General features: G+C 34.0%; 2 protein-coding genes across 5 annotated transcripts; one reads left to right on the top strand and one right to left on the bottom strand.

Annotated features, from left to right (window-relative positions):
* Positions 1–6,794: 6,794 nt before the first annotated feature.
* LOC111707279 (uncharacterized) lies at positions 6,795–9,155 on the bottom strand. Its single transcript, XM_023480359.1, has 4 exons — positions 9,051–9,155; positions 8,759–8,845; positions 8,191–8,271; positions 6,795–7,376 (listed from the first exon to the last, which is right to left on the bottom strand). The coding sequence occupies exons 1-4, from the start codon at positions 9,105–9,107 to the stop codon at positions 7,251–7,253; spliced, it is 351 nt and encodes a 116-aa protein (XP_023336127.1). The 5' UTR covers positions 9,108–9,155; the 3' UTR covers positions 6,795–7,250.
* Positions 9,156–12,162: 3,007 nt separating this feature from the next.
* LOC111707278 (uncharacterized) lies at positions 12,163–21,837 on the top strand. Of its 4 annotated transcripts, none has more exons than XM_023480355.1 (12): positions 12,163–12,514; positions 14,248–14,398; positions 17,098–17,177; positions 17,728–17,770; positions 17,972–18,066; positions 19,335–19,416; positions 19,638–19,793; positions 20,006–20,115; positions 20,268–20,304; positions 20,373–21,294; positions 21,399–21,483; positions 21,623–21,837. In XM_023480355.1, exons 1-12 carry the CDS (start codon positions 12,429–12,431, stop codon positions 21,822–21,824), a joined length of 2,049 nt encoding a protein of 682 aa, XP_023336123.1. In that variant the 5' UTR covers positions 12,163–12,428; the 3' UTR covers positions 21,825–21,837. The 4 variants fall into 4 exon arrangements, with proteins under 4 accessions (XP_023336123.1, XP_023336124.1, XP_023336125.1 ...); XM_023480356.1 differs by having other exon boundaries at positions 20,373–21,308; positions 21,413–21,483; XM_023480357.1 differs by having other exon boundaries at positions 12,164–12,514; positions 19,674–19,793.
* The last annotated feature ends 181 nt before the right edge of the window (positions 21,838–22,018 follow it).

The raw sequence follows: 22,018 nt of genomic DNA, 5'->3' as shown, positions 1-22,018 counted from the left end.
AGAGCTAAAAGAACCAAGAGATTAGGGAAAACTGAGAGAACTCGGAGAACTATGAAAACTATAAAGGACTAACAGAACTGAGGAGAACAAGGAGAACTAAAAGAACCAAGAGATTTAGGAGAACTGAGAGAACTCGGAGAACTATGAAAACCAAGGACTAACAAAACTAAGGAGAACAAGGAGAGCTTAAAGAACCAAGAGATTATAGAGAAAAAATAGAAATAGGAGAACTAGGGGAACTGGGGATAGAACTAGAAGAACTAAGAAAACTAGGAGAATAATTAAAATTTTAAGAACTAAGAGAACTGGGAGAATTAGAAGGACTGGGAAAGCTATGAGAGCTATAGGAGAACTAGAAGAACTAAGAGAACAAGGAAATCTACACGAGAACTAGGAAAATTTAAAGAACTACAGTGAGAACCATAAAACTGGGGACTTTTATAACTAGAAGAACTAGGAGAACTAGGGAAACTAGAAAAACTAAGAGAACTAGTAGAACTAGAAGAACTATGGGAACTTAATTCCATTCCAACATACGTAGCATGCGTCTAAAATGATACAGTGTAGGACTGTTAATTGAATCTGCGGGATACAATTAATATCTCATGTTTTCAAATTAGGATTTGTGAATTTTAACAGTGTGTTTATGTTTAAGTATATAAAACCACAGTAATGGCAAGGCCGAGTATTTTGATGAACTATCAAGGTTTACAGATTTTGTTGTTTGTTAGGCGGGGTTCTAAATCTTCATCAGTCATTCATTCTTCGCCTAATTGATTTAGAGTTTTTTAAACCTTCTTCATGGTTTTACGGTGGGCTCACAACATAAATCAATTATTTCTTGTTACATTTCCTTTGAACGTAAACATTTAATTTGTCTTTCAAGCATGCTTTTAGTAAACTTTTCTCGCCTTTTTAAATTTTTTTGGCAATTTTTTCTTCAGTTGACCCATGGAGCTAGTTCTTCTTTTGTTTCTGTATTGATATGTTATATCTACAATATACTTTAACTTGAAACTGTACTTGACTATAAAACAACGGGATCCTTCTCTAAATTAATGTATGATTATCCCTGCTCCGCCCTAGATCTACATACACACAGCAGCTCTAGATATATATGGAGCTAGATATAGATATACTTATATCAACTGTTTATAGAACAATAAATACCGCTTAATCAGATTCTAAACATTACAGGGATTATAGTACAGTACATACCGACCTATTATATTTGATACTATATACCTTATTTATGATTTGCATGCGTCAGTGCGTCAATATTTATGGCTCTATAAACGTCTGATTGTCAGTGCGTTGGGGCGTAAATGTCTATGATTAAATTATTCATTAATATGAATCAGAATTTATAACATTAATAATCCATCATATGTATAAAATTATAGAAATAATTAAATTTGAAGAAGAGAGGGTGTCAGACCCCCTCCTCCCTGCCACTATTAATCATCCTGATTGGTTGCTTCCAAAGACAAGAATTGTGTTAAACCCCAATATTTAGACAATGACATCTATGTTTAGAATGTCTAAAGGATAACTGTATAGTCAGATATCACACAGAGACCACCCACCTACCAACCCACATAGGATTTACACATGCACACATTTAAAGAAATACAAGAAAATCCGATTGTAATTTATTTCTTATAAAAAATATTTTGAATTGTGTTTTGTTTGAAAAATAAAGGTTTCAAATTACTTTTTACCTAATATATTAATCAAGAAAAACAGATTTTCGATTAAAATTAAGATCTTAATTTTTATTTGGGCCTTGTAATTTGGACCAACTTTAAATTTCAAAAGTTCCTATAATGCTATTTCCGGTATCCCGGTCAAATTCCTGGAATATCCTGGCGTGCGTCGGAATTAAATGCATTGAATATTTCTGCCAAATGAAGAGAGGTTTCGGGATTATTACTGATGTAAAATAAACTTCTCTCGTCTTAAAAAATTGAAAATGACAAGTTATCTATTCACATTTTTCTATTTCTAATTACAAATGAATACAGATTATGTACATATACATAGGATAATAAACTTGATAAGTTATATTAGGAACATATTTTGTAAAATATTTTCTTCTACCATTCGCCTGACTTTTGAAGGAACATTGTTTGGAAATGTAGTTAGAGAAACATGAAAGAAAGGGAAAAAATGTATGTAGAGGAAAGGAACGGTAGGAAAGGAATGGTAGGAAAGGAACGGAAGGAAAGGAAAGTAAAAAAGGAACGGAAGGAAAGAAACGGAAGGAAAGAAATGGAAGGAAAGAAACGGATGGAAAGGAACGGAACGGAAGGCACGGAAGGAAAGGAAAAGAAGAAAGGAAAGGGAAAGACGAACGGATAGGAAGGAAGTGAAGGAATCACGGTATGAGTTAGAATGGATAGATGGCCCGTAAGGGGGGGNAAAATGTACTTTCAAAAGTCGGGTATTTCTACTGTTTAGTGTTTACGTCTATAGGCACATTTACACACACTTTGTACATTTACACACACACACACAGGCTGGGAGAAGGGAAGGGGGGACAAAGATAACACAATTTAGCTATTTGGGATTTCTTTGTTTATTATGAAAAAATAAGGTATGCCCGATTCACAATGGTACTCTTTAAACCTTTGTTTGACCAATAATGCGAAAGATATCGTAGTTTTCCTAGCATGAAAAGTGTTTAATTCTGAAATTTCCTCCATTGATTCTTAAAAAGAAATGCTCAAGTAACTTTATAAAAGAACCACGATTTACTATTTAAAATAATCAATTTTCTAAGAGAAGATTATTAATATCTCATGCATTCTTGATTAGCCAAAGCTAGCTAGGGTACCCTTGTTAATCGGACTTAGCACACTATCAATGAAAGGTCTACGCTCGACTTTTAATGAATCTTGTAGAACACTGCGTTCCATCAAAGGGAGTGTTCGCGAAAAATAAAAGGGGTATGGGCTAACGGCGAAAAATAATCGCTGTTGATTGCTTACTAATCTTACTTATATTGCGTCTATAAGGAGAAAATTGTAAAAAACGACTAATTACTGAAGAACGTAGCGTACATACAAATTCATATGCATATATACGGCTAGGATCGTAAAAAATCAATTTAATTTCAAACAAATCATTCAGATATTACAACCTATATAGTCATTGATTATTTTTCGACGCATTCCTATATAGTTAATATTTCATAATATTTGTTATTTGTTTTATATACAATTGCACTTAAAACGACGTAACGTAACAGGACCACTTGAAGGTCATCTTTGATCTTTGAAATAATTTGCGCGGCATTCGTAAACATAATTTTCGAAGTAAAATTTCAAAAAAGTCCTGACATTTTTTAAAATGTCGTCTGCCTTTTTGTGCCTAAAGTATTACCGGAGATATGAAGATCTTTGTTTAGATTTCGGCAATTTTATTTTTATTTAATAAATTTAAATATGAACGAAATCATTAGTAGATCTGATAATATTGACAGTATTTAAAAAACAGACCACATTTATTGTAATTATTGTTTCAATAATCATACATGTAAAAGTAGGTTGATCAATGAAAAAAGATGCAAAGAAAATTAAAGGAAATTAGGAATTATGACAATTTGACCTCTTCAAAAGGGGTTTAAAAAGTTTAAAGGGTCTGTAGAGTGTTGAGAAGATGTGACCCACCATTAATTCAGAATGAATGTTGGATTCACACTCTTGAAATCGGTATCTGAGTAACCCTTTGGAAGATATTGTCCTTTCAAACGTATTGAATTATCACAATTTCTATCACGTTCTCTGCATCTAGCAGTCAACTTAATAGAGAAACCACAATTAAAAATAATCAATCTAAAGCTAGATAAATAAGAATATCTCATTTATCACGGTAAAATGCCCTTTAAAGGTTTTTTAAAAAAACTTTGTAAAAAAAACGTTTTGAAGGATTTAAAGTAAACCTTTTCAAAACGGGGGTTTTAAAGGAGTTACGACTAACAATATGTACTTAAAACAAAACTATGTAAGACTGAAAACAAACCTTTGCATTTTAAGAAGGGATTTTAGAGGACTAAAACAAACCATTATAATAGGGGTTTTAAAGGATTAAAAACAACCCTTCGTGTATAGGGAGATTTTGAAGGACAATTATAAACAAAATTATATTAATAAGAGAGGAGTTTGAAGGACTGAAAACAGACCTATATGAAGGACTAAACACAGACCTATATGCGAAGGGATTTGAAGGACTTGAAGACAGACCTATATGCGAAGGGGTTTGAAGGACTGAAAACAGACCTATATGCGAAGGGTTTTGAAGGACTGAAAACAGACATATTTGCGAAGGGATTTAAAGGACTGAAAACAGACCTTTATGCGAAGGGTTTTGAAGGACTGAAAACAGACCTATATGCGAAGGGTTTTGAAGGACTGAAAACAGACCTATTTGCGAAGGATTCTGAAGGACTGAAAACAGACCTATATGCGAAAGGTTTTGAAGGACTGATAAAAGACCTATTTGCGAAGGGTTTTGAAGGACTGAAAACAGACCTACATGCGAAGGGTTTTGAAGGACTAAAAACAGACCTATTTGCGAAGGGTTTTGAAGGACTGAAAACAGACCTATATGCGAAGGGTTTTGAAGGACTGAAAACAGACCTATATGCGAAGGGTTTTGAAGGACTGAAAAGGATTGATGGTATATTATGATATATTGTGTTGGTACTGTATGTGTGTATAGTGTGGGTGGGTGGTTCCCTGGTATATGTATCTCATATAGTCTCATGCAACTATGCAAGCTCATATTCATATGTATACAATACATTTATAATAAATTACTATCTAGTCCTAGATATAAGTATATATAAGTACATATTTAATAATAACAAAATAACCTTTTTTACACTAATTTTGTTTCTACACAGCAGACGTGCTTTTTGTTAAAAATCGTAACACGGGCAAAAAAATGGCTGACAAGAACAAAATGGCGATAAAACCACATGTGAGTGTCTAGCGTAACTAGCTTCCATTGTATTATTACACGAGAATTTATTCAACGGAACCCAACTAGACGTCGTGTCTGTCACCCATGCATAACAAATGTCCAGTATAAAGGGTTGCTTTGATATAATTATATCAGATGATTATATCAAATGTATCAAAAGCATCAGATACATGAGTTGCAAGTTTGTGCCGTTAACTGTCTCATAAAGAAAATATCTCTTGTTTCAACCAAACCAAACCAAAACCTAATGTTAAATGGTTTGCAGATTGAAAGGGTTGGTAAGGATGATGATGTATAGTGTATCCTGAATAGGATGAATTGAATCCAGCAGAGTGTTTAATACTAGATCTCCTGCTGGGAACCTCGGAGGAAGAATCTAGGCAAAAATGATCTTGATCGATGCTTGATTACTCACACTTTGCACATTTACACACACTTTGCACATTTACACACACTTTGTACATTTACACACACACACACACTTTGCACATTTACATGCACTTACACGTTGCACACTTAAACACAAAAGCACAATTGTATTATTGTAGAAAATGATTATATTTTTAGTCAAAAATGCTTATAATTTTCTTTGGTTTTATTTTGGTTTTATTAGCGTTATATTTTGGCCCGGCCAGCCCATTTTATTGATTAACTATTGAATAATGTACCATGGAAGGAAAGCAAGCTTTCAAGTATTTATTATCTCACAAACAATTCATTATTAAATACGACATGACTCACGACAATAACACATAAAATTACCAAAATAAAATACTTCAATCAATGCATGCAATATAGGACAGGAACCGAATTCCATGAATTTGAGAGGTCGCTGAATAACCTACCGCCGGTTCAAATCCTCATGAATTATATCTTTGAATCGGTAATTCATAATTTTGACCTGCCGTGGGCAGTTCAACGACCTCTCTCCAATTCATTAAATTCCGAGTCAGGACGGATATATGTCATTGTTTGATGTTGGTAATATTTGTTCATGATCTTCCTAAAGTACAACATCTCCGTCCAGGGCTGGTTTAATATACTATAACTTAATCTAGACAGGTCACAACTTTTAAATCTGTTCATAACACGCTCAGTCGGTTCCTGTCTCCCCTGAGATTAAATTTAAAGAATTTGAGCCGCGGTTTAAATCCGCCAAAATCCGGTTTAAATTAAGCGCCGGCTTAAATCTTGAAACACTTGATACAATTCTTTAAATTCGGCCACAGGTCATTTAATTCTATTCGTCAGACACAGTCTTTTTTAATCACTTATTTCTCGTTTATCTCAGGAATTAAACATGGAATTAAATCAAATCATTTAATATAAAAGATTATTCTGTGGATATGAGTTCAGTTGAAGTGCTTATGCACTATCCCAGCCACAAGTTTTAGCCTATCGACCTTTCGACGATATTTCAAGTGACCCTCCATCATCCATGGAATCCATGTAAAGATATGAATGCCAGATTTACAACGGTACATAAACCTTCGTCCGAGGAAAATTGATGAAGAAATATTGGTTTTATTTAAAAATTGATGGATTGTGGCTTCTTTTTACCAGTGACTTGAGAATTTTTGATGGAGAGACAAAGAAGAAAACTGTCAAAATTTTAGACTTTTCCAAATTGAAAAAAAGACAATATCTTCCTCATAGTTGCATTCCTAAGATAAATGTTTACAGGGTACCGTTGTGAATTGGGCAGGCAAATTATGAGTCACTAGAAATTACGTCTAAAGTCCATTTAAACAAAGATACAATACGACCTCAATCTGTGAAATGAAAATATCCTGAATCATTTTAAGAAATGTGGAATAAAAGTATTTATTTTAAATTTCTGGAAGTTAAAAAAACATTGTTCACATGTATGCTAATGAGACAAGGGAGCAGAGTTCTTGGTTTTGCATGAGTTTTTATACTAACTGTAATACATGGAGAGATGAGCTGACATGCCAAACTTCCTCCCAACATATATGGAACAAGATCAAACAAATATCCTGCCTCCTTTTTAGTCCTGGCCAGGTTCTCACAGGGAATAATATGGAATACTAATGATGCACCCTGAGTACCCGGAACGAGGTCTATTCAATGTTTTGCTCGGCGTAATTTATCTCAGAATATATTTCAGATCTAGAGACAAGAAAATATATTCAATGAATAGATTTATTAATTAGTCGTAATTATTCTTCAAGGCGGGGCATAGGCTGGGCGTGTGGGGTACGCCATAGGACAATTATAGGTAGGGCAGATTCTTTATACAATAATTAGTCCGTTCTCCAGGTTGATGAATAAACCCATTTACTCTCTGGTAGGTTGAGCAGGATAGCGGAGTAAAACAAGGACGGGAGTAGAACTAGGACGGATACCAGGATCAGCTCAAGGGTTGAAACCTGAAATTAAAATTTAAAAATAAAAGTTTAAATTAGAAAGAGGATTGAAAATTGAAAATTTGATTGAGGATTTCATTAAAGAATGGATTGCAGATTGGATTAAAGAATGGATTAAAGAATGGACTGAGGAATGGATTGAGGAATGGATTGAAGAATGGATTGAAGATTGGATTGAAGAATGGATTGAAGAATGGATTGAAGAATGGATTGAAGAATAGATTGAAGAATGGATTTTAGAATGGATTGAATAGTGGATTGAGGAATGGATTAAAGATTGGATTGAAGAATGGATTTTAGAATGGATTGAAAAATGGATTAAAGAATGGATTGAAGAATGGATTAAAGAGTGGATTGAGGAATGGATTAAAGATAGGATTGAAGAATGGATTTTAAAATGGAATGTAATAAAAACGGGCTGGAGAACATATTAATGAATTGTTTCAAGAATGGATTAATGAATGGAAAAATGAATTCAATATGGATTGACGTAAAGATAAAAGTTTTCATTCGTGAATTAAAGGAGAGATGAAGAAGATTATAAACTTATTGTAAAAAACTAATTGTAAAAACGATTAGAAGAAAAAAATTCTAAAGTTTAGTTATATGAGGATTTAAAAAGAATTGCATGATTAATTTAGGAATGGATTACTGAATTTATTAAAACTTGAATTCATTTAAATGATTGATTAGAATTAATTAAAGAATATGTCTTTTGCCGAAGAATGAACTAAAGAAAAGATCAAAAATTCAAATTTTACATTTTTAAAAGATTTGTTTTCTTTTCTTTGGTGAATTTTCATAATACTGTAAATACCTGTTTGACCGTGTACTTGTAGGGGTTCCTCCTCAACTCGTTCTCCAAGAGAAGATCATGCTCTTCACGAGTAAGTGATATCTAGGGGAAAATATGTGGTCCAAAAATGTTATCTAACATAAAAGTGGTGAGTATATGTATCAATACATCAATTTCAATATACATATCAATATCAATACGTACCGTACGTCAGCCACTGAGATGGTGATACATACAATTTCAGTACCTTTTAACTCATTAATAAATATGCCGACCTCTCTGTAACCACTGTAGCCATTTCAGGACCGGTATACTTTATTGAAATATATGTTAGCCTCTTTAGTATACCACAATTTTAGTAAACGATTTTGTATTGATAAATATGCTGACCAAATGTTGTTAATCAAAAATATTTGCCGGTTAATGAATTATATTTGTTAAATTTTAAAATTAAAAAGATAATTTTTGGTATTAATTAAAATACATCAATGAATTATTGGTCAGGAGATTTGTTAATCTCTCCCGAGGAGAGAATGAGGTTAACTCGTGAATTCAAAAGTTTCCAGCTTTGCAAATACTTAAGTTTTACCTCTCTTGGTATTTCTTCAAAAGTTTTGTATTTCCCTAGAATCAGATTATCCAGGTTTGGAGTCTTCTCTAGGTGCAACACTTCAACCTGAATTTTTAATCCATAATCTTTTCCGTTAAAACTGATTATTTTCAATTGTAGTTTCTTTAAAGAGTGACTTAGGTATTTCTGCATTAGAAATAGTAAAAGAAAATTGATTGTTTACCTACATAGCAAAAATTTAACTTATTTAAAACAAAAATTAAAAAGCTTTACTTTAATTTTTTTTCAATTCAATTTGAAGGTCTTTTACCCCTTTCTTCCTTGTCTTGAGTCCACCTTTCCTATTTCTCAATTGGTTTCCTCCCATTTTCAAGCAGGTTTAGCCAATCTATAGAAATATTTGAAATAGTTTTCTTAATTTATTCTTTGCATTGATCTGGATTGATCAGTAAATATGGGTGTTTTGATAGTTTCTTGTTTGTTCAAGGGTTGAACAAAATACTCATGATTTTCCACACAGATTAAAGGGGGGGGGGGGTCAAATTTACCTATAGTGAAATAGTCCTGATAAACTGTAAAAGTAAGGGCTGAACAAAAAATTCCGGGTTAAGTCACGTAAACCGGAAAAATTCCGGTTTCTATTTCATCCAGAATTTTCCCGGAATTCCAATTTACGGATCATTCCATTTCCAATATGATTTTTTCCCAGTAAAATGGAACTCTAATTAACAATAACATACAATTTTTAGCCTAAGTTGCCTTACTCACAGATCAAAATACTATACATCGTATATATAGTATTGTACAATGTCCTAATATTGACTAAGACCTATATAGTAGGTATTGCTGGTTCTCGTATGACGTATTCTTAATAAATTGTTAATTTTATCATTTATTCATGAATTATCAATCAAGGAATACTGGTTGTTTTACTTGAAATTGTATCCATGCCCGCCAGGACCGTCGATATGGGGTGCGGTGCCCAATTTTTCACCAAAAAAGGGGACACATCCCACATTATTTAAGACAAAAAAGAAAAATTAAAAAATTGAAAGAAAATTGAAAGAAAGAAATAAAAAAGGAGAAAAAAGGGACAAAATCTATTTTTAAAATAAAATTATGCAATGAAGATCAGTACAGTATAAAGCATAGAAAACTGTGGAATAAGAAGACGACAGTAATGAAATTTAAGCTTAAAAATCCCATTCCACAGGTTTCTGGTTCTCATTGTACTTTCTAAAAAATTTAAATGGAAATTTAAAGTTTTATGTAATAACTTTTATGGTTTAAATGGTGTTGGGATATTTTTATAGAAAGTCATTTGATAAATGGACATTTCTTAAACAGAGAGTTAATAGAAGAATATTTAATAGATAACAAAATCATAAATATATATGACATTTCATTGAAAAAAAATCATAGATAGGACATTTCAAAGAATTTTCATACACATTAAGTTCTCAATACGTAAAAATAATTGCAATGTATAGGAAATTTCAAGGAGAATTGAATAGAAGGAGGGGGCGATAAGTGGATTGAGGAATGGATTAAAGATTGGATTGAAGAATGGATTTTAGAATGGATTGAAAAATGGATTAAAGAATGGATTGAAGAATGGATTAAAGAGTGGATTGAGGAATGGATTAAAGATAGGATTGAAGAATGGATTTTAAAATGGAATGTAATAAAAACGGGCTGGAGAACATATAAATGAATTGTTTCAAAAATGGATTAAAGAATGGATTGAAGAATGGATTAAAGAGTGGATTGAGGAATGGATTAAAGATAGGATTGAAGAATGGATTTTAAAATGGAATGTAATAAAAACGGGCTGGAGAACATATTAATGAATNTTAACCTAACCCGTGGCCGCAGCGCTCGGCCCCCTAGCCCATCCTAGTCGCAGCGCTCGGCCCAGAAAGTGTGGCCGCAGCGCTCGGCCTTTCCTTAACCTAACCTAACCCTATAAATAACAAAAAAAGAAATAATAATAAATTTGCTGAAAAATAAATGGTCATGTACAAAATTGATAGGAGGGGGGGGGGGCTGGGGGGGGTAAATCGTATACTAGGACAGACCCAAAAGTGTCCGATCCTTGAAAATAAATACATTTTTAAAAAATATGGCGACGTTAGGGCATAGTTGAAATATCAAATTTTCCTAATTAAATTTTAGATTTCTGTTAAAATGAAAATGCTCCATAAACGATGTTCTACAAAAAAGCGTTTAAGGAGTTTAAGAGCCCTTTCTTTTGCGGAAAATACCGCAAAACATTCTCAGTTCGATGTAAACAACTTTTTGTAATATTCAAGCTGAATTTGGGTTAGAGATATGACTTACAATTTTTATATGATTAAATACTGTTTGAATTCATAGGGTTCTGACCAATTAATTGTAGCAAATGATTTGAATAATATAAATTGAACATTATTTTTTCTATAATTATAAGCATGCGGCAGGCAGTAGTGATCTCTTATGTGGGGACAACAAATCTACCTTATTTGTAAATAAATCAGAAATCCATGATTATTTTGTTTGGGTTGAAATGGAAAGATTAAAGACCATGTTCACACGAATTCTTTGGTATAAATTTTTATTTGTGAAAGTTATCCATTTTGGAGGCAGAAGAGATTCAATTTTTAACCTAAATAATGTTTGTCATCATTCTCGTGGATTTGAAGATTCCAACATCTCAAAATCCTTGGAAAACTTTATTCTAGACATGTTGTATGCCCTAACGTCGCCATATTTTTAAAAACTGTATTTATTTTCAAGGATCGGACGCTTAAAAAAAATAATATTGAAAGGACAAGGATTTCGATGTGGTTCGGACGAGAAAATGATGAGAATGTGGTTCGGACTAGAGATTGATGTGGTTGGCCTTCCTCCCCTCCTTGTACGCTTCCGTTACTCCGATCAAGTCATGGGTACCCATGGATCAAGTTCAAACATGCACGGCGAAAATTCAATTGAAGAGACTTCGGTTTGACGTGATATGTGAACATTGAATATTCAAATTGCATATGTCTTCTACAGGGGCGGATTTAACCAATATTTGCGCTTTTTTTGTGACCTCACCCTACCCCCTAATGTCGCGGATTTAACCAATATCTCAGGGGGGGGGGCATAATTGCGCGCTAAAATTAAACTAAAAGCAGTAATTTAATCCAATTTCTTATTTATTATTCACATTTAAACAAATTTTCCATAATAACAATGTGAATTTTCTCCTTCAGTAGATACTTATGATAGTTGGAGAAAACGTGAAAGAATCATATATTTGCCACAGAACATATTGTTTGACTGTATATATTCAATTTTAAGACCTTCCAGAACTCTGATACTTTTAACTTGTTAAAGTTCAATATAAATCATATCATATGCATTATTTGGGCAAGTCCCTGTTTCACAAGTCATTTTTGCTAGTATTTTGTTATATTTTTACCATGTGGTATTCATTTTTGCTATTCATATCTGGTATTCAGTTCTGCTAGTCATATCTGGTATTCAGTTCTGCTAGTCATTATTGTTAGAATTTTTCCCCTTTTGTTTTATTAGTTTTAGTTTCTGTTTTTTATTAAACATTATTTTTAGAAGGTGGTCCATCCCGCGCTGATAATCTAAAATAGATTGTGTTGCCTAATATCAAAATATACCTTTTACTCTTGTTCAGATTTAAATCATCAGAATGAATCTGCACATCGCAAATATTTCAAATCTGGCTTCGAAAGAGGACGTAGCGAACCATTTAGTACAGTTTAAACCATATATCAGGTATACAGAATGAAAAGGATTCAAATGATAATTCCTAAAAATTGATAATTTCTTACTGTGGATTCTTGAGTATTGATGCATTAGTGACAACGAAGAAAACAGCCAGAATTTTAAAAAAATTCCAGTGAGAAAAACGGTTTTCTTCCTCAGTTAACGGTGTAAAGGGTTCCCTTGTAAATCGGGAATGCATCGCTTTAAATGGAATTACATCCATGATCCCTTAAAAGAGAGAAAATAAGTTCCTTATACCCAAGAAATATATAGACCAGGAACCGCCATATCTCATGCGTCAAATCTGTGTACTGCGCCTGCGGTGGGAGGAGATCAAAACAAAAAATTCAGGGGCAACGCATCATTTTTTTATGGAAAAGAGCCTAAGGGGTGGAATAAAAATATATTGCTATTATTTTTCATAATCACCAGGAAGCCAAAAATCAAAAGTATTCGCTCTAACTTGATATATTAACTTGTTTTTTGTTGTACTGTAATATCACATCAGAGCTTTAGTCCTTTCCCTTCAACTTCTGAAGGGGCACTTGGTTTGTTTACATTCCTCCCACAGAGTACAGTACACAATATGCGTATATCTGAGTTGGGCGTTCCTGTATATAGTTCTTTGCTCATAACATACAAAATACTTTTCAACAATTTTTTAGAGCGGTACGCCCGACTCACAGCAGTAACAACTAGGAGGAAGAATTGCCCTTATTCTAAAGTGTGTAAAGTGTGTAAAGTGTCTAATTCTGACAATTTCTACCATTGTTTCGATAGCTCAGAAATCCGCAAATGACTTTATAGTAAAACCATAGTGAAACCATAGTTGAAAAAAATATAATTTTAAAATTAATAATTTATTCTTGAGCATACAAACCCAAGGGCGTGAACAGAAATAAATCTAGGGGGGGGCAAATTTTTTTTAGTAAATTCAAAATATTTGGCTTCTTGGATATCAGTTAAAGTATAAGATACTTTAAAGCTACATATGCAGTACAATTACCTTGCAAGAACTACTTTATCTCTCCTTCAAACAAAACTAGCAGAAAAAAACATGTTTCTAAAAAATCGATATTTTATTATATTATGTTAGTATAAACTAGAGATAGTAAAAGACATTTTTGAAAATGATAAACTCAACTTTAACTTAAATTCTACGAGTTTAAGAAAAAGTAAAAGGTCCAGAAAATAATTATGACTTGTAAAAGTTTCTGTTGTGCAAAAAAAAGTAAAATTGTAATCTATTTAATAAATCTCTTCGTTCATTTATATGTGTGATAGCTCTGAGTCATGGGGGGGGGGTGCTGCCTCCTTGCCCCCCCCCCTTTATACGCCCTCGTACAAACCTTTCTAAATTTTCTTTTAACTATGTCGTTAGTCCCTTTCAGAAAGATATTTTAAAGCTTACTATACAACTAGCTGAAGTGCCCAGCGTTGCCCCGGTTACTAATAGTCACTCCCACCGTTTGCCTGCGCTTGGTCTTAAATTATGATTATAGCTGAAGTGACCGGTGTTGCCTGTCGGATTTCAAATTTTTTTTTAAAAAATTTAGCCTGTCAACCCCGGGGTATTTGAAAAAATTTCAGCCAATTTTCTTCAGCCGTTTGGCCAGCTATAGCAAACATATATTTATTGTGCGAAGAGCTTTATTTTAAATATGCCTTCCTCCCAGGAAAGGATTTGTAAACATTCTACGTTCTTAATCATGTATTTCAACATAATATCGAATTATGTTTAGTGATTTGAAGTTGTACAACAACCCCGACGTGAAGAAGAGAACCAAGATTGCCATCATCAAGTTCAAGGACAAGATGAGAGCTGAGTCGGCAGTGGATTGTCTCACTGGGAGCATACTCAAGGATCAACAGATCTTTTTGGAGCTAGAGGAGGTAGGATATATATATGTAATGTGAATTATGTGAATCTATATAATATACAGGGTTGCCAAAATGCACGGATTGTATGGTTTTTATTTTTTTACCCTTAAAATTGTACGGATTGTACGGACTTTTTCAAATTGTACGGATTTCTAGCCTGGAAATACACTTTCCCCCGCTTGTTTTTTGACTCATTTCAGTAAATTTGCATGAATATTTTCAAAAAAAATCTTAGGTTGGTTGATGTTTCAATTGACAAAAAATTCATTCATATTTTTTCGATAACATTGATTTTTACTTTATAATGAGTTTTCTAAAAAGCTTTATCAAACAAACCCATCCCAATGAAGAGTAGTAAAAGACTAAATGCCATCTATATATAAATATGGCTTGTCTGTCTGTTTGTTTGTTTTGATGTTTGTTTGTCTGTTTGTATCCAATAAACGTCAAAACGGCTGAACCGATTGGGCCCAAATTTTTTGTGGGACATCACGTGACCACAGGGAAGGTTTATGAATGATCAAAATTTTAAATATTTGTCTCCATTAAAATTCGATCTTTACTAAATTTTTGAAAATTTTGAAAATCCACGAATTTTTTTATCCTTATTTACTTGTTTCTCCTCTTATTCTCATCCTAATTTACTTGTTTCTCATCTCATGCTTATCCTTATTTACTTGTTTCTCCTTTTATACTCATCCTAATTTACTTGTATCAGCACTGAGACATGGGACTGTAAAACCATGGGGTTTCTTTCTCAATCTCAGATACTTTAAAGCATGGGACAGTCCCAGGACTTTGGGACTGTCCCAAAGACCCAGAGTCTTAACACCATGGAGTTTATTTCTTAATCTCAGAGAGCCAAAAACCTGGGACTGTGGGATTTTCCCAGAAGTCCGGGACAGTCCTGGAAATTGGAACTATCCCTAATACCCAGAGTCCCAACACAATGGGGTTTATTTCTTAATCTGAGATAGTCTAAAGCCTGGGACTGTGGGAACTGGGAATGTCCCAGAAGCCCAGGACAGTCCTTGGGCATTACAACTGTCCCAGAGACCTGGAGTCCTAACACCATGGGGTTTATTGCTCAATCTCAAGAGACCCGAAAGCTTGGGACAGTCCCAACACTTTGGAATTATCCCAGAAGCCCTGGACAGTCCCAGAATACCGGGAGAGTCCCAGGACATTGGGACTGTTCAAAAGACACAGAGTCCCAACACAATGGGGGTTATTTCTCAATCTCAAGAGACCCAAAAGCCTAACAGTTCCAGGACTGTGGGACTGTCATAGAAACCCACAACAGTCCTGGAAATTCGGGACTGTCTCAAAGACAACTTTGGGACTGTCCTAAAAGCCTGGGATGTTGGGACTGTCCCAAAGACCCAACACCATGGGGTATATTTCTCAATCTCAGAGACCCAAAAGCCTGGGACAGTCTCAGAACTTTAGGACTGTCCAAAAGCCCGGAACGTTGGGACTGTCTTAAAGATCCAGAGTCCCAACACCATTGAGGTTATTTCTCAACCTGCGAGACTCAAAAGCCAGGACAGTCCCAGGACTTTGGGACGTTGAGACTGTTCAAAAGACTTAATTCTTAATCTCTAAAGAGACCCCAAAGCCCAAGACAGTCCCAATTTTAAGGTTTTAGGCACTAGCTGTCCGCCTCTTGGTATGTGTGAATAGAGAAAAGTAAAGGAGTGTAGCTTTCAAGTAATCTCATCCCTCCTATCTAAACTTAAATAATGTACTATATTTTCTTCAAAACAAAATGTTTGAGTTTTGTTTTTAAATATCCTCAGAGAATGAGAACACGTATAAACCAGGCTTTATAAAATTGGATGAAGTTTAGTACTATAAATGATGTACACAAATACATAGTGAATTAATTGATGGTTACATTAGAAATGTCAAGAATACTGATGAAGAAGTTATCCATTTTTCACAGATCCTGCTCAGAGTTTTCAGACAACACTTTCTTATCTCATTGGTCTTTCCGGTGTATCTATAAAAACGCTACCCTACAAAAACGCTACCCTATAAAAACACTACCACATAAAAACGCTACCCTATAAAAACGCTACACTATAAAGACGCTACACTAGGATAAATTCGCGACTATTCTAAAATAAAAATTATTGCATATGATTAAAGATAAAACATTAAATTTTTAAATGTACTAAATGTAATGGAAGATATTGTTTACAAATATTTGGGAATATATAAATAAATTACATTTGAATCATTAAAAAATTATATTTTATATTCTTTTGCAATACTTTACATTTTAATTTGGTCACCTCCTTAAAATTTTCATAACCACATAGTAACAAGTTTAAGGTATTGTTCAATATCGCACTACTCCCTTCCCCCCTCCCTCCGTACTACAAGGATATAAACACACATACAAACTTACATTATATACACTATACAGGTTGGCGGTCACCACACAGTATACACTTTTCCTTTATACACATTGTTTACTTCAGTAATTATTCAGCAACCATGTTAAGAGCTTTCATTCTGAAAGTTCTTAGCTTGGCTTAAAAGATCGACTTGAGTAGGTTTCCTTGCAATGCTGGGTTTTCAACCTAGTTAGGAAATGAACATCTTTAGGACGTCTGTCATTGTTTTATAAAAGAATAATTTTTTAAATCCTACAAATTCCTTCAAGATTCTTGAAGGAATGAGTTCGGAAATATTTCTTGGTTCAGGAAAAACCTGAAGAAGTTCCTAGGGAGATAAGAATCTCTTCAGAGAGCAGTGAAGATGCAGATACTGCGGATGGGCGCAGGTAAGATTTACAATTTACAGATGTGCGCAGGTAAGATTTACATTTTACAGATGTGCGCAGGTAAGATTTACATTTTACAGATGTGCGCAGGTAAGATTTACATTTTACAGATGGGCGCAGGTAAGATTTACATTTTACAGATGGGCGCAGGTAAGATTTACAGCTTACAGATGGGCGCAGGTAAGATTTACATTTTACAGATGGGCGCAGGTAAGATTTACATTTTACAGATGGGCGCAGGTAAGATGTATAATTTACAGATGGGCGCAGGTAAGATTTACAATTTACAGATGGGCGCAGGTAAGATTTACAGCTTACAGATGGCGCAGGTAAGATTTACAATTTACAGATGGGCGCAGGTAAGATTTACATTTTACAGATGAGCGCAGGTAAAACCTTTTCTCATAAAAATCTTTTGATAAAATTCTTGTCTAATAAATAACATGTTAGAGAAGTTTTCTAAGTAATGAATAGATAGTCTAATTATTTTGTAATTTATATAGCAGTGCAGAAAAGTGTTGGTCTGTAGTTAATTCTGTCATGTATTTAGTTTACGGAATGGAATGTACAAGTGCCATGGCTGCAATAAACAGGAAAACTTAACAATTCAAATATTTATTTTAAAGTTTTGATTATAATTAATCACCTGTCGTAGATAGTTTTTAAGCAGATCTGTTAATTACTTGATTAAGCATTTTGTGGATTACTGTTCAGTAGTAAATTAAAACTACCAGATATCAACGATAATAAAATTATTTTGAATTTTAAATGAAAAAGTTTGTTTAAAAAACTAGTTTCGAACACTTCCTTACTTCTCCGGACACCTGGAGCTCTGTAGGTTCAACCAGGAGAAGCTGAGAGTGCTACAGGAGCAGATACTCAGGAAAAGGTAGATAAATAAACCTCTAAATATATATTTTAATCATCTCGGGTTTTTTCAAGTTTGTAGTGCAGACAAATATGTACAAGAGACTTGACACACAGTTTTGCGGTTTTTATTTAAAGGGGATTTGGGTGGATACATGTACTTCGCCCCCTCCCCCTTTCAGATGATTTACTATGAGAAGTTTAAGTAAGACGACTTTTAGACAAATCTTGCACGGAAGAACCATTCTCTTAAATCGTCTTCCACTTTCTAATCTTCTAATTTGAGTTAACATAATTCTAGTTTTACTCTAATCTTATCAATTCCAGTTTTCCTCTTAACTAGCTCTACTTCTAGTTTTTCCGAATACAATTATATTTCTATATTTATAATCTTTAATTTAATCTAATCTATAATCCTATATCTAATCTAATTCTAGTGCCTATCTAATTCTAGTTCTTATATAATTCTAGTTCTAATCTAATTCTAGTTCTATTCTAGTTCTAATATAATTCTGGTTTCTAATCTAATCCTAGTTCTAATTTAATTCTAGTTCTAATCTAATCCTAGTTAAAATTAAATCTAGTTCTTTTCTAATTCTAGTTTATTATCTAATTCTAGTTTTTATCTAATTCTAGTTTTTATCTAATTCTAGTTCTTATCTAATTCTAGTTCTTATCTAATTCAAGTTCGTATCTAGATCTAGTTCTAATTCTAGTTCTTATCTAATTCTAGTTCTTATCTAATTTTAGTTATTATCTAATTCTAGTTCTTATCTAATTCTAGTTATTATCTAATTCTAGTTATTATCTAATTCTAGTTCTTAACTAGATCTAGGTCTTATCTAATTCTAGTTATTATCTAATTCTAGTTATTATCTAATTCTAGTTCTTATCTAATTCTGGTTTTTATCTAATTCTAGTTCTTATCTAATTCTAGTTATTATCTAATTCTAGTTATTATCTAATTCTAATTCTTATCAAATTCTAGTTCTAATATAATTCTGGTTCTAATCTAATCCTAGTTCTAATTTAATTCTAGTTCTTATATAATTCTGGTTCTTATCTAATTCTAGTTCTTATCTAATTCTAGTTCTTATCTAATTCTAGTTCTTATCTTATTCTAGTTTTTATCTAATTCTAGTTCTTATCTAATTTTAGTTCTTATCTAATTCTAGTTCTTATCTAAATCTAGTTCTAATCTAATTCTAGTTCTAATCTAATTCTAGATCTTATTCAGTCTAGATCAAACCATATTTAATTTCAAATCTCATTCCAATTCTTTTAATCCAGAGCTGAGAGCACCCAGGAGCGTATTCTGAAGAACCTAGAGAATAATTCAAACCATCCTGATCAAAACCAGAACTCTGTCGAGGTATTTGTTTTTCGTTTTTTTAAATGAAGTTCCTTCAGAAGCAAATTCGGTTTCTGCAAAAATGGTAAGCAGTGAATTCTGTCAAAACATTCATTAATTCAGAGAGAAATACAATTTTTGATTTTATCCCCAACTATTATTTAAATGTTGATGGTATCCTACCTAAAAAAAATAGATTGAGAGCAAAGCAAACAAATTTGGTGGGGGGAATACATTTTTAGGATAAAAACCTCTCCTTAAATATTGTTTCTAATGAGAAGAAACAGCCTGACGGTGGCGAGGATGGGGAAAAACCTGTTAAAGCTGATCGGAAGAAGAAAAAGAAATCTCAAAAATCAGCTGCTGATGCACAGGCAGAAAATGCGCAATTGCCGCAGGTAATATCGAACAAAAATTATCTTTTGTGAATGATCTTCCAATCGTTGTGTCTGGACTTGTTTCTGTGTGCGAGTTTTCTTCCTGGAAAAGATCTTCTGCATATTTGCAAACATTTTTGGTCCCCCCCCCCCCTTCAAAATTGTACAATATTGCAACCGCTGTTGCACGGTTAAAGAACTGAGCTCAATATTTAATGGGTTTTAATTTGCAGGAATCGGAGAACTCAGGATCTTCTGCTGAATTTCTCTCCGATCCTTCCTCAGACCCTACTCCATGTCATGGTTCAGCTTCTCAGACATCCGTCACTAATCTTACCACTAGGCAGATACAGTTTAAAATCCTTGTTCTTCCTACATACATGTTCATTGAACTTTTAAAAGTTATAACTTGATTCTAAAGGTCGTCTTCTTATTTTAGAGTTTTCTGGTTTTCACTGTATTTAAAATTTTTAAAATTGTATCTTTTTGCGTTAGTTTATCGGGTTCTACGCCCTCCATTCTTCAACCTCAGGTATTCTATTGTATGGCAATTATTATTTATTTAAACTAAAATGTCTCTTTACAAACTTTTCTCCTCAGGGTTCAATCTCGACCCCAACTGCTCCGGGTTATGGTCAGCCTGCTGGATTTCCTAACCTTCTCCTCAATCAGATTCTGCAGACGAACCCTGCTCTTCTTAACAACCCTGCACTGATGAATCAGATTCTTGTGCTGGATCAAGCCCAGGTTTTGGGAAACCAACAGAATCAGCTCCTTGGAAACCAACAGAATCAGCTCCTTGGAAACCAACAGAATCAGCTCCTTGGAAACCAACAGAATCAGCTCCTTGGAAACCAACAGAATCAGCTACTTGGAAACCTTCCTTGGGGCTTCCAGAGCCAGTTTCCTAGTAATCTCCAGAATCCGTTCTTGGGAAATTCGCCTTTTCAGTTGCCCGGAAACCTATCAAATCAGTTTCCTGGAAGCTTACCAAATCAATTTTCTGGAAATCTACTGAACCAGTTTCCTGGGAACTTTCAGAATCAGTATTCTGGAAATCCGTATGCTCAATTTTTTACAGATAGGACACAAGTTTCTGGAAATTTGCAGGCAAATTTTCCTGGCAATACACACCCACAGTTTCCTGGATATCTGCCCAACCAGTTTCCTGGGTCTCTACCCAACAAGTTTCCTGGAAATTTTCAAAGCCATCAGTTCGCATCACTACAAAGCCAGTTGGGAAACCTCCAGTATCAGGAAGCTGGTAATCAGGTAGCAGGAAACCTGCAAGAAAACCAGTTTAATAGAAACCTGCCAAATCAATCAATGAATGGTCAGTTCGCAGCACTTAACCCCGTCATGTCTACTCTTAACCCAGGAAATAGTTCTGCCCCTGGGTTTCTGCAAGAAGTTAACTCTCAAACAGTAAGGAAACCGTCTCTGAAACAACCGAAATCTGGAACGTCTAATGATATTAATATAAACAAAATGGAGGACTGTCGCGATGTTGAAGGAAGACGACATGTCAAGTTTAAGGAACCGGTTTTNAACAACCTAAATCTGGAACGTCTAATGATATTAATATAAACAAAATGGAGGACTGTCGCGATGTTGAAGGAAGACGACATGTCAAATTTAAGGAACCGGTTTTTGATTCGGGGGAACAGCAGTTCTTGGCGAAGCCTTCTCTTTCGGAGAACAGCAATTACAGGTTTGTTTTTATTTATCAATCATGACCACTAAAACATAGTTGCTTAATGCCTATAATATACTGATTTAATCATTGTTTTTAGAATTTAATTGGAGATTTTTTATTTGTTGATCAAAATTTAAAAGACCGCTTTATTAAGGTCAACTGAAGCTGCGACTAACAGAAACGATCCCTCCTCTGCTGAAGAAGTTCCCAGCAGAGCTACATTCATATCTGACGGAGCTGGAGCCCTTTTCGACGGAGCAATAGCTCTACCCAACGAAGCTATAGCACTTCCTGAAGAGCCTGCTGACCGGCCTGCTGTGGTTCAAGATAATGAGCTTATCTTGCAACAGGTTTAGTAATTTTTCTGGGTTTAATATTATTTACTGATGCTAAGCGTCAAATGATTCCAATGTAATTTAAGTCACAATTTAAAGAAAAACCCCGGGAATCTTCAATGCACTTACCTGAACTAAACTTATTGTTCATCCAGTACAGGTTTGAGATATACTTTCTTCCTAGAATATATTCTTTAGATTTCACTGATCTTAAG

The sequence above is a fragment of the Eurytemora carolleeae genome, unplaced genomic scaffold (genome assembly GCF_000591075.1).
Source record: "Eurytemora carolleeae unplaced genomic scaffold, Eaff_2.0 scaffold788, whole genome shotgun sequence".
In the NCBI taxonomy this organism is placed as follows: Eukaryota; Metazoa; Arthropoda; class Copepoda; order Calanoida; family Temoridae; genus Eurytemora; species Eurytemora carolleeae.
Note: the sequence above shows the minus strand (reverse complement) of the source record. Positions and strands in the feature narration are given on the sequence as shown.

Excerpts from the sequence above, each read along its gene's own strand:
- LOC111707279 (XM_023480359.1), bottom strand. The coding sequence starts at position 9,107 with ATGGGAGGAAACCAATTGAGAAATAGGAAAGGTGGACTCAAGACAAGG. Across the intron at positions 8,846-9,050 it reads TCAAGACAAGGAAGAAAGGG|GTTGAAGTGTTGCACCTAGA; the intron begins GTAAAAGACCTT and ends TTAAAAATTCAG. Across the intron at positions 7,377-8,190 it reads ACAAGTACACGGTCAAACAG|GTTTCAACCCTTGAGCTGAT; the intron begins GTATTTACAGTA and ends TTTTAATTTCAG.
- LOC111707278 (XM_023480355.1), top strand. The coding sequence starts at position 12,429 with ATGAATCTGCACATCGCAAATATTTCAAATCTGGCTTCGAAAGAGGAC. Across the intron at positions 20,305-20,372 it reads CCTCCATTCTTCAACCTCAG|GGTTCAATCTCGACCCCAAC; the intron begins GTATTCTATTGT and ends TTTTCTCCTCAG. Across the intron at positions 21,484-21,622 it reads TCGGAGAACAGCAATTACAG|GTCAACTGAAGCTGCGACTA; the intron begins GTTTGTTTTTAT and ends CGCTTTATTAAG.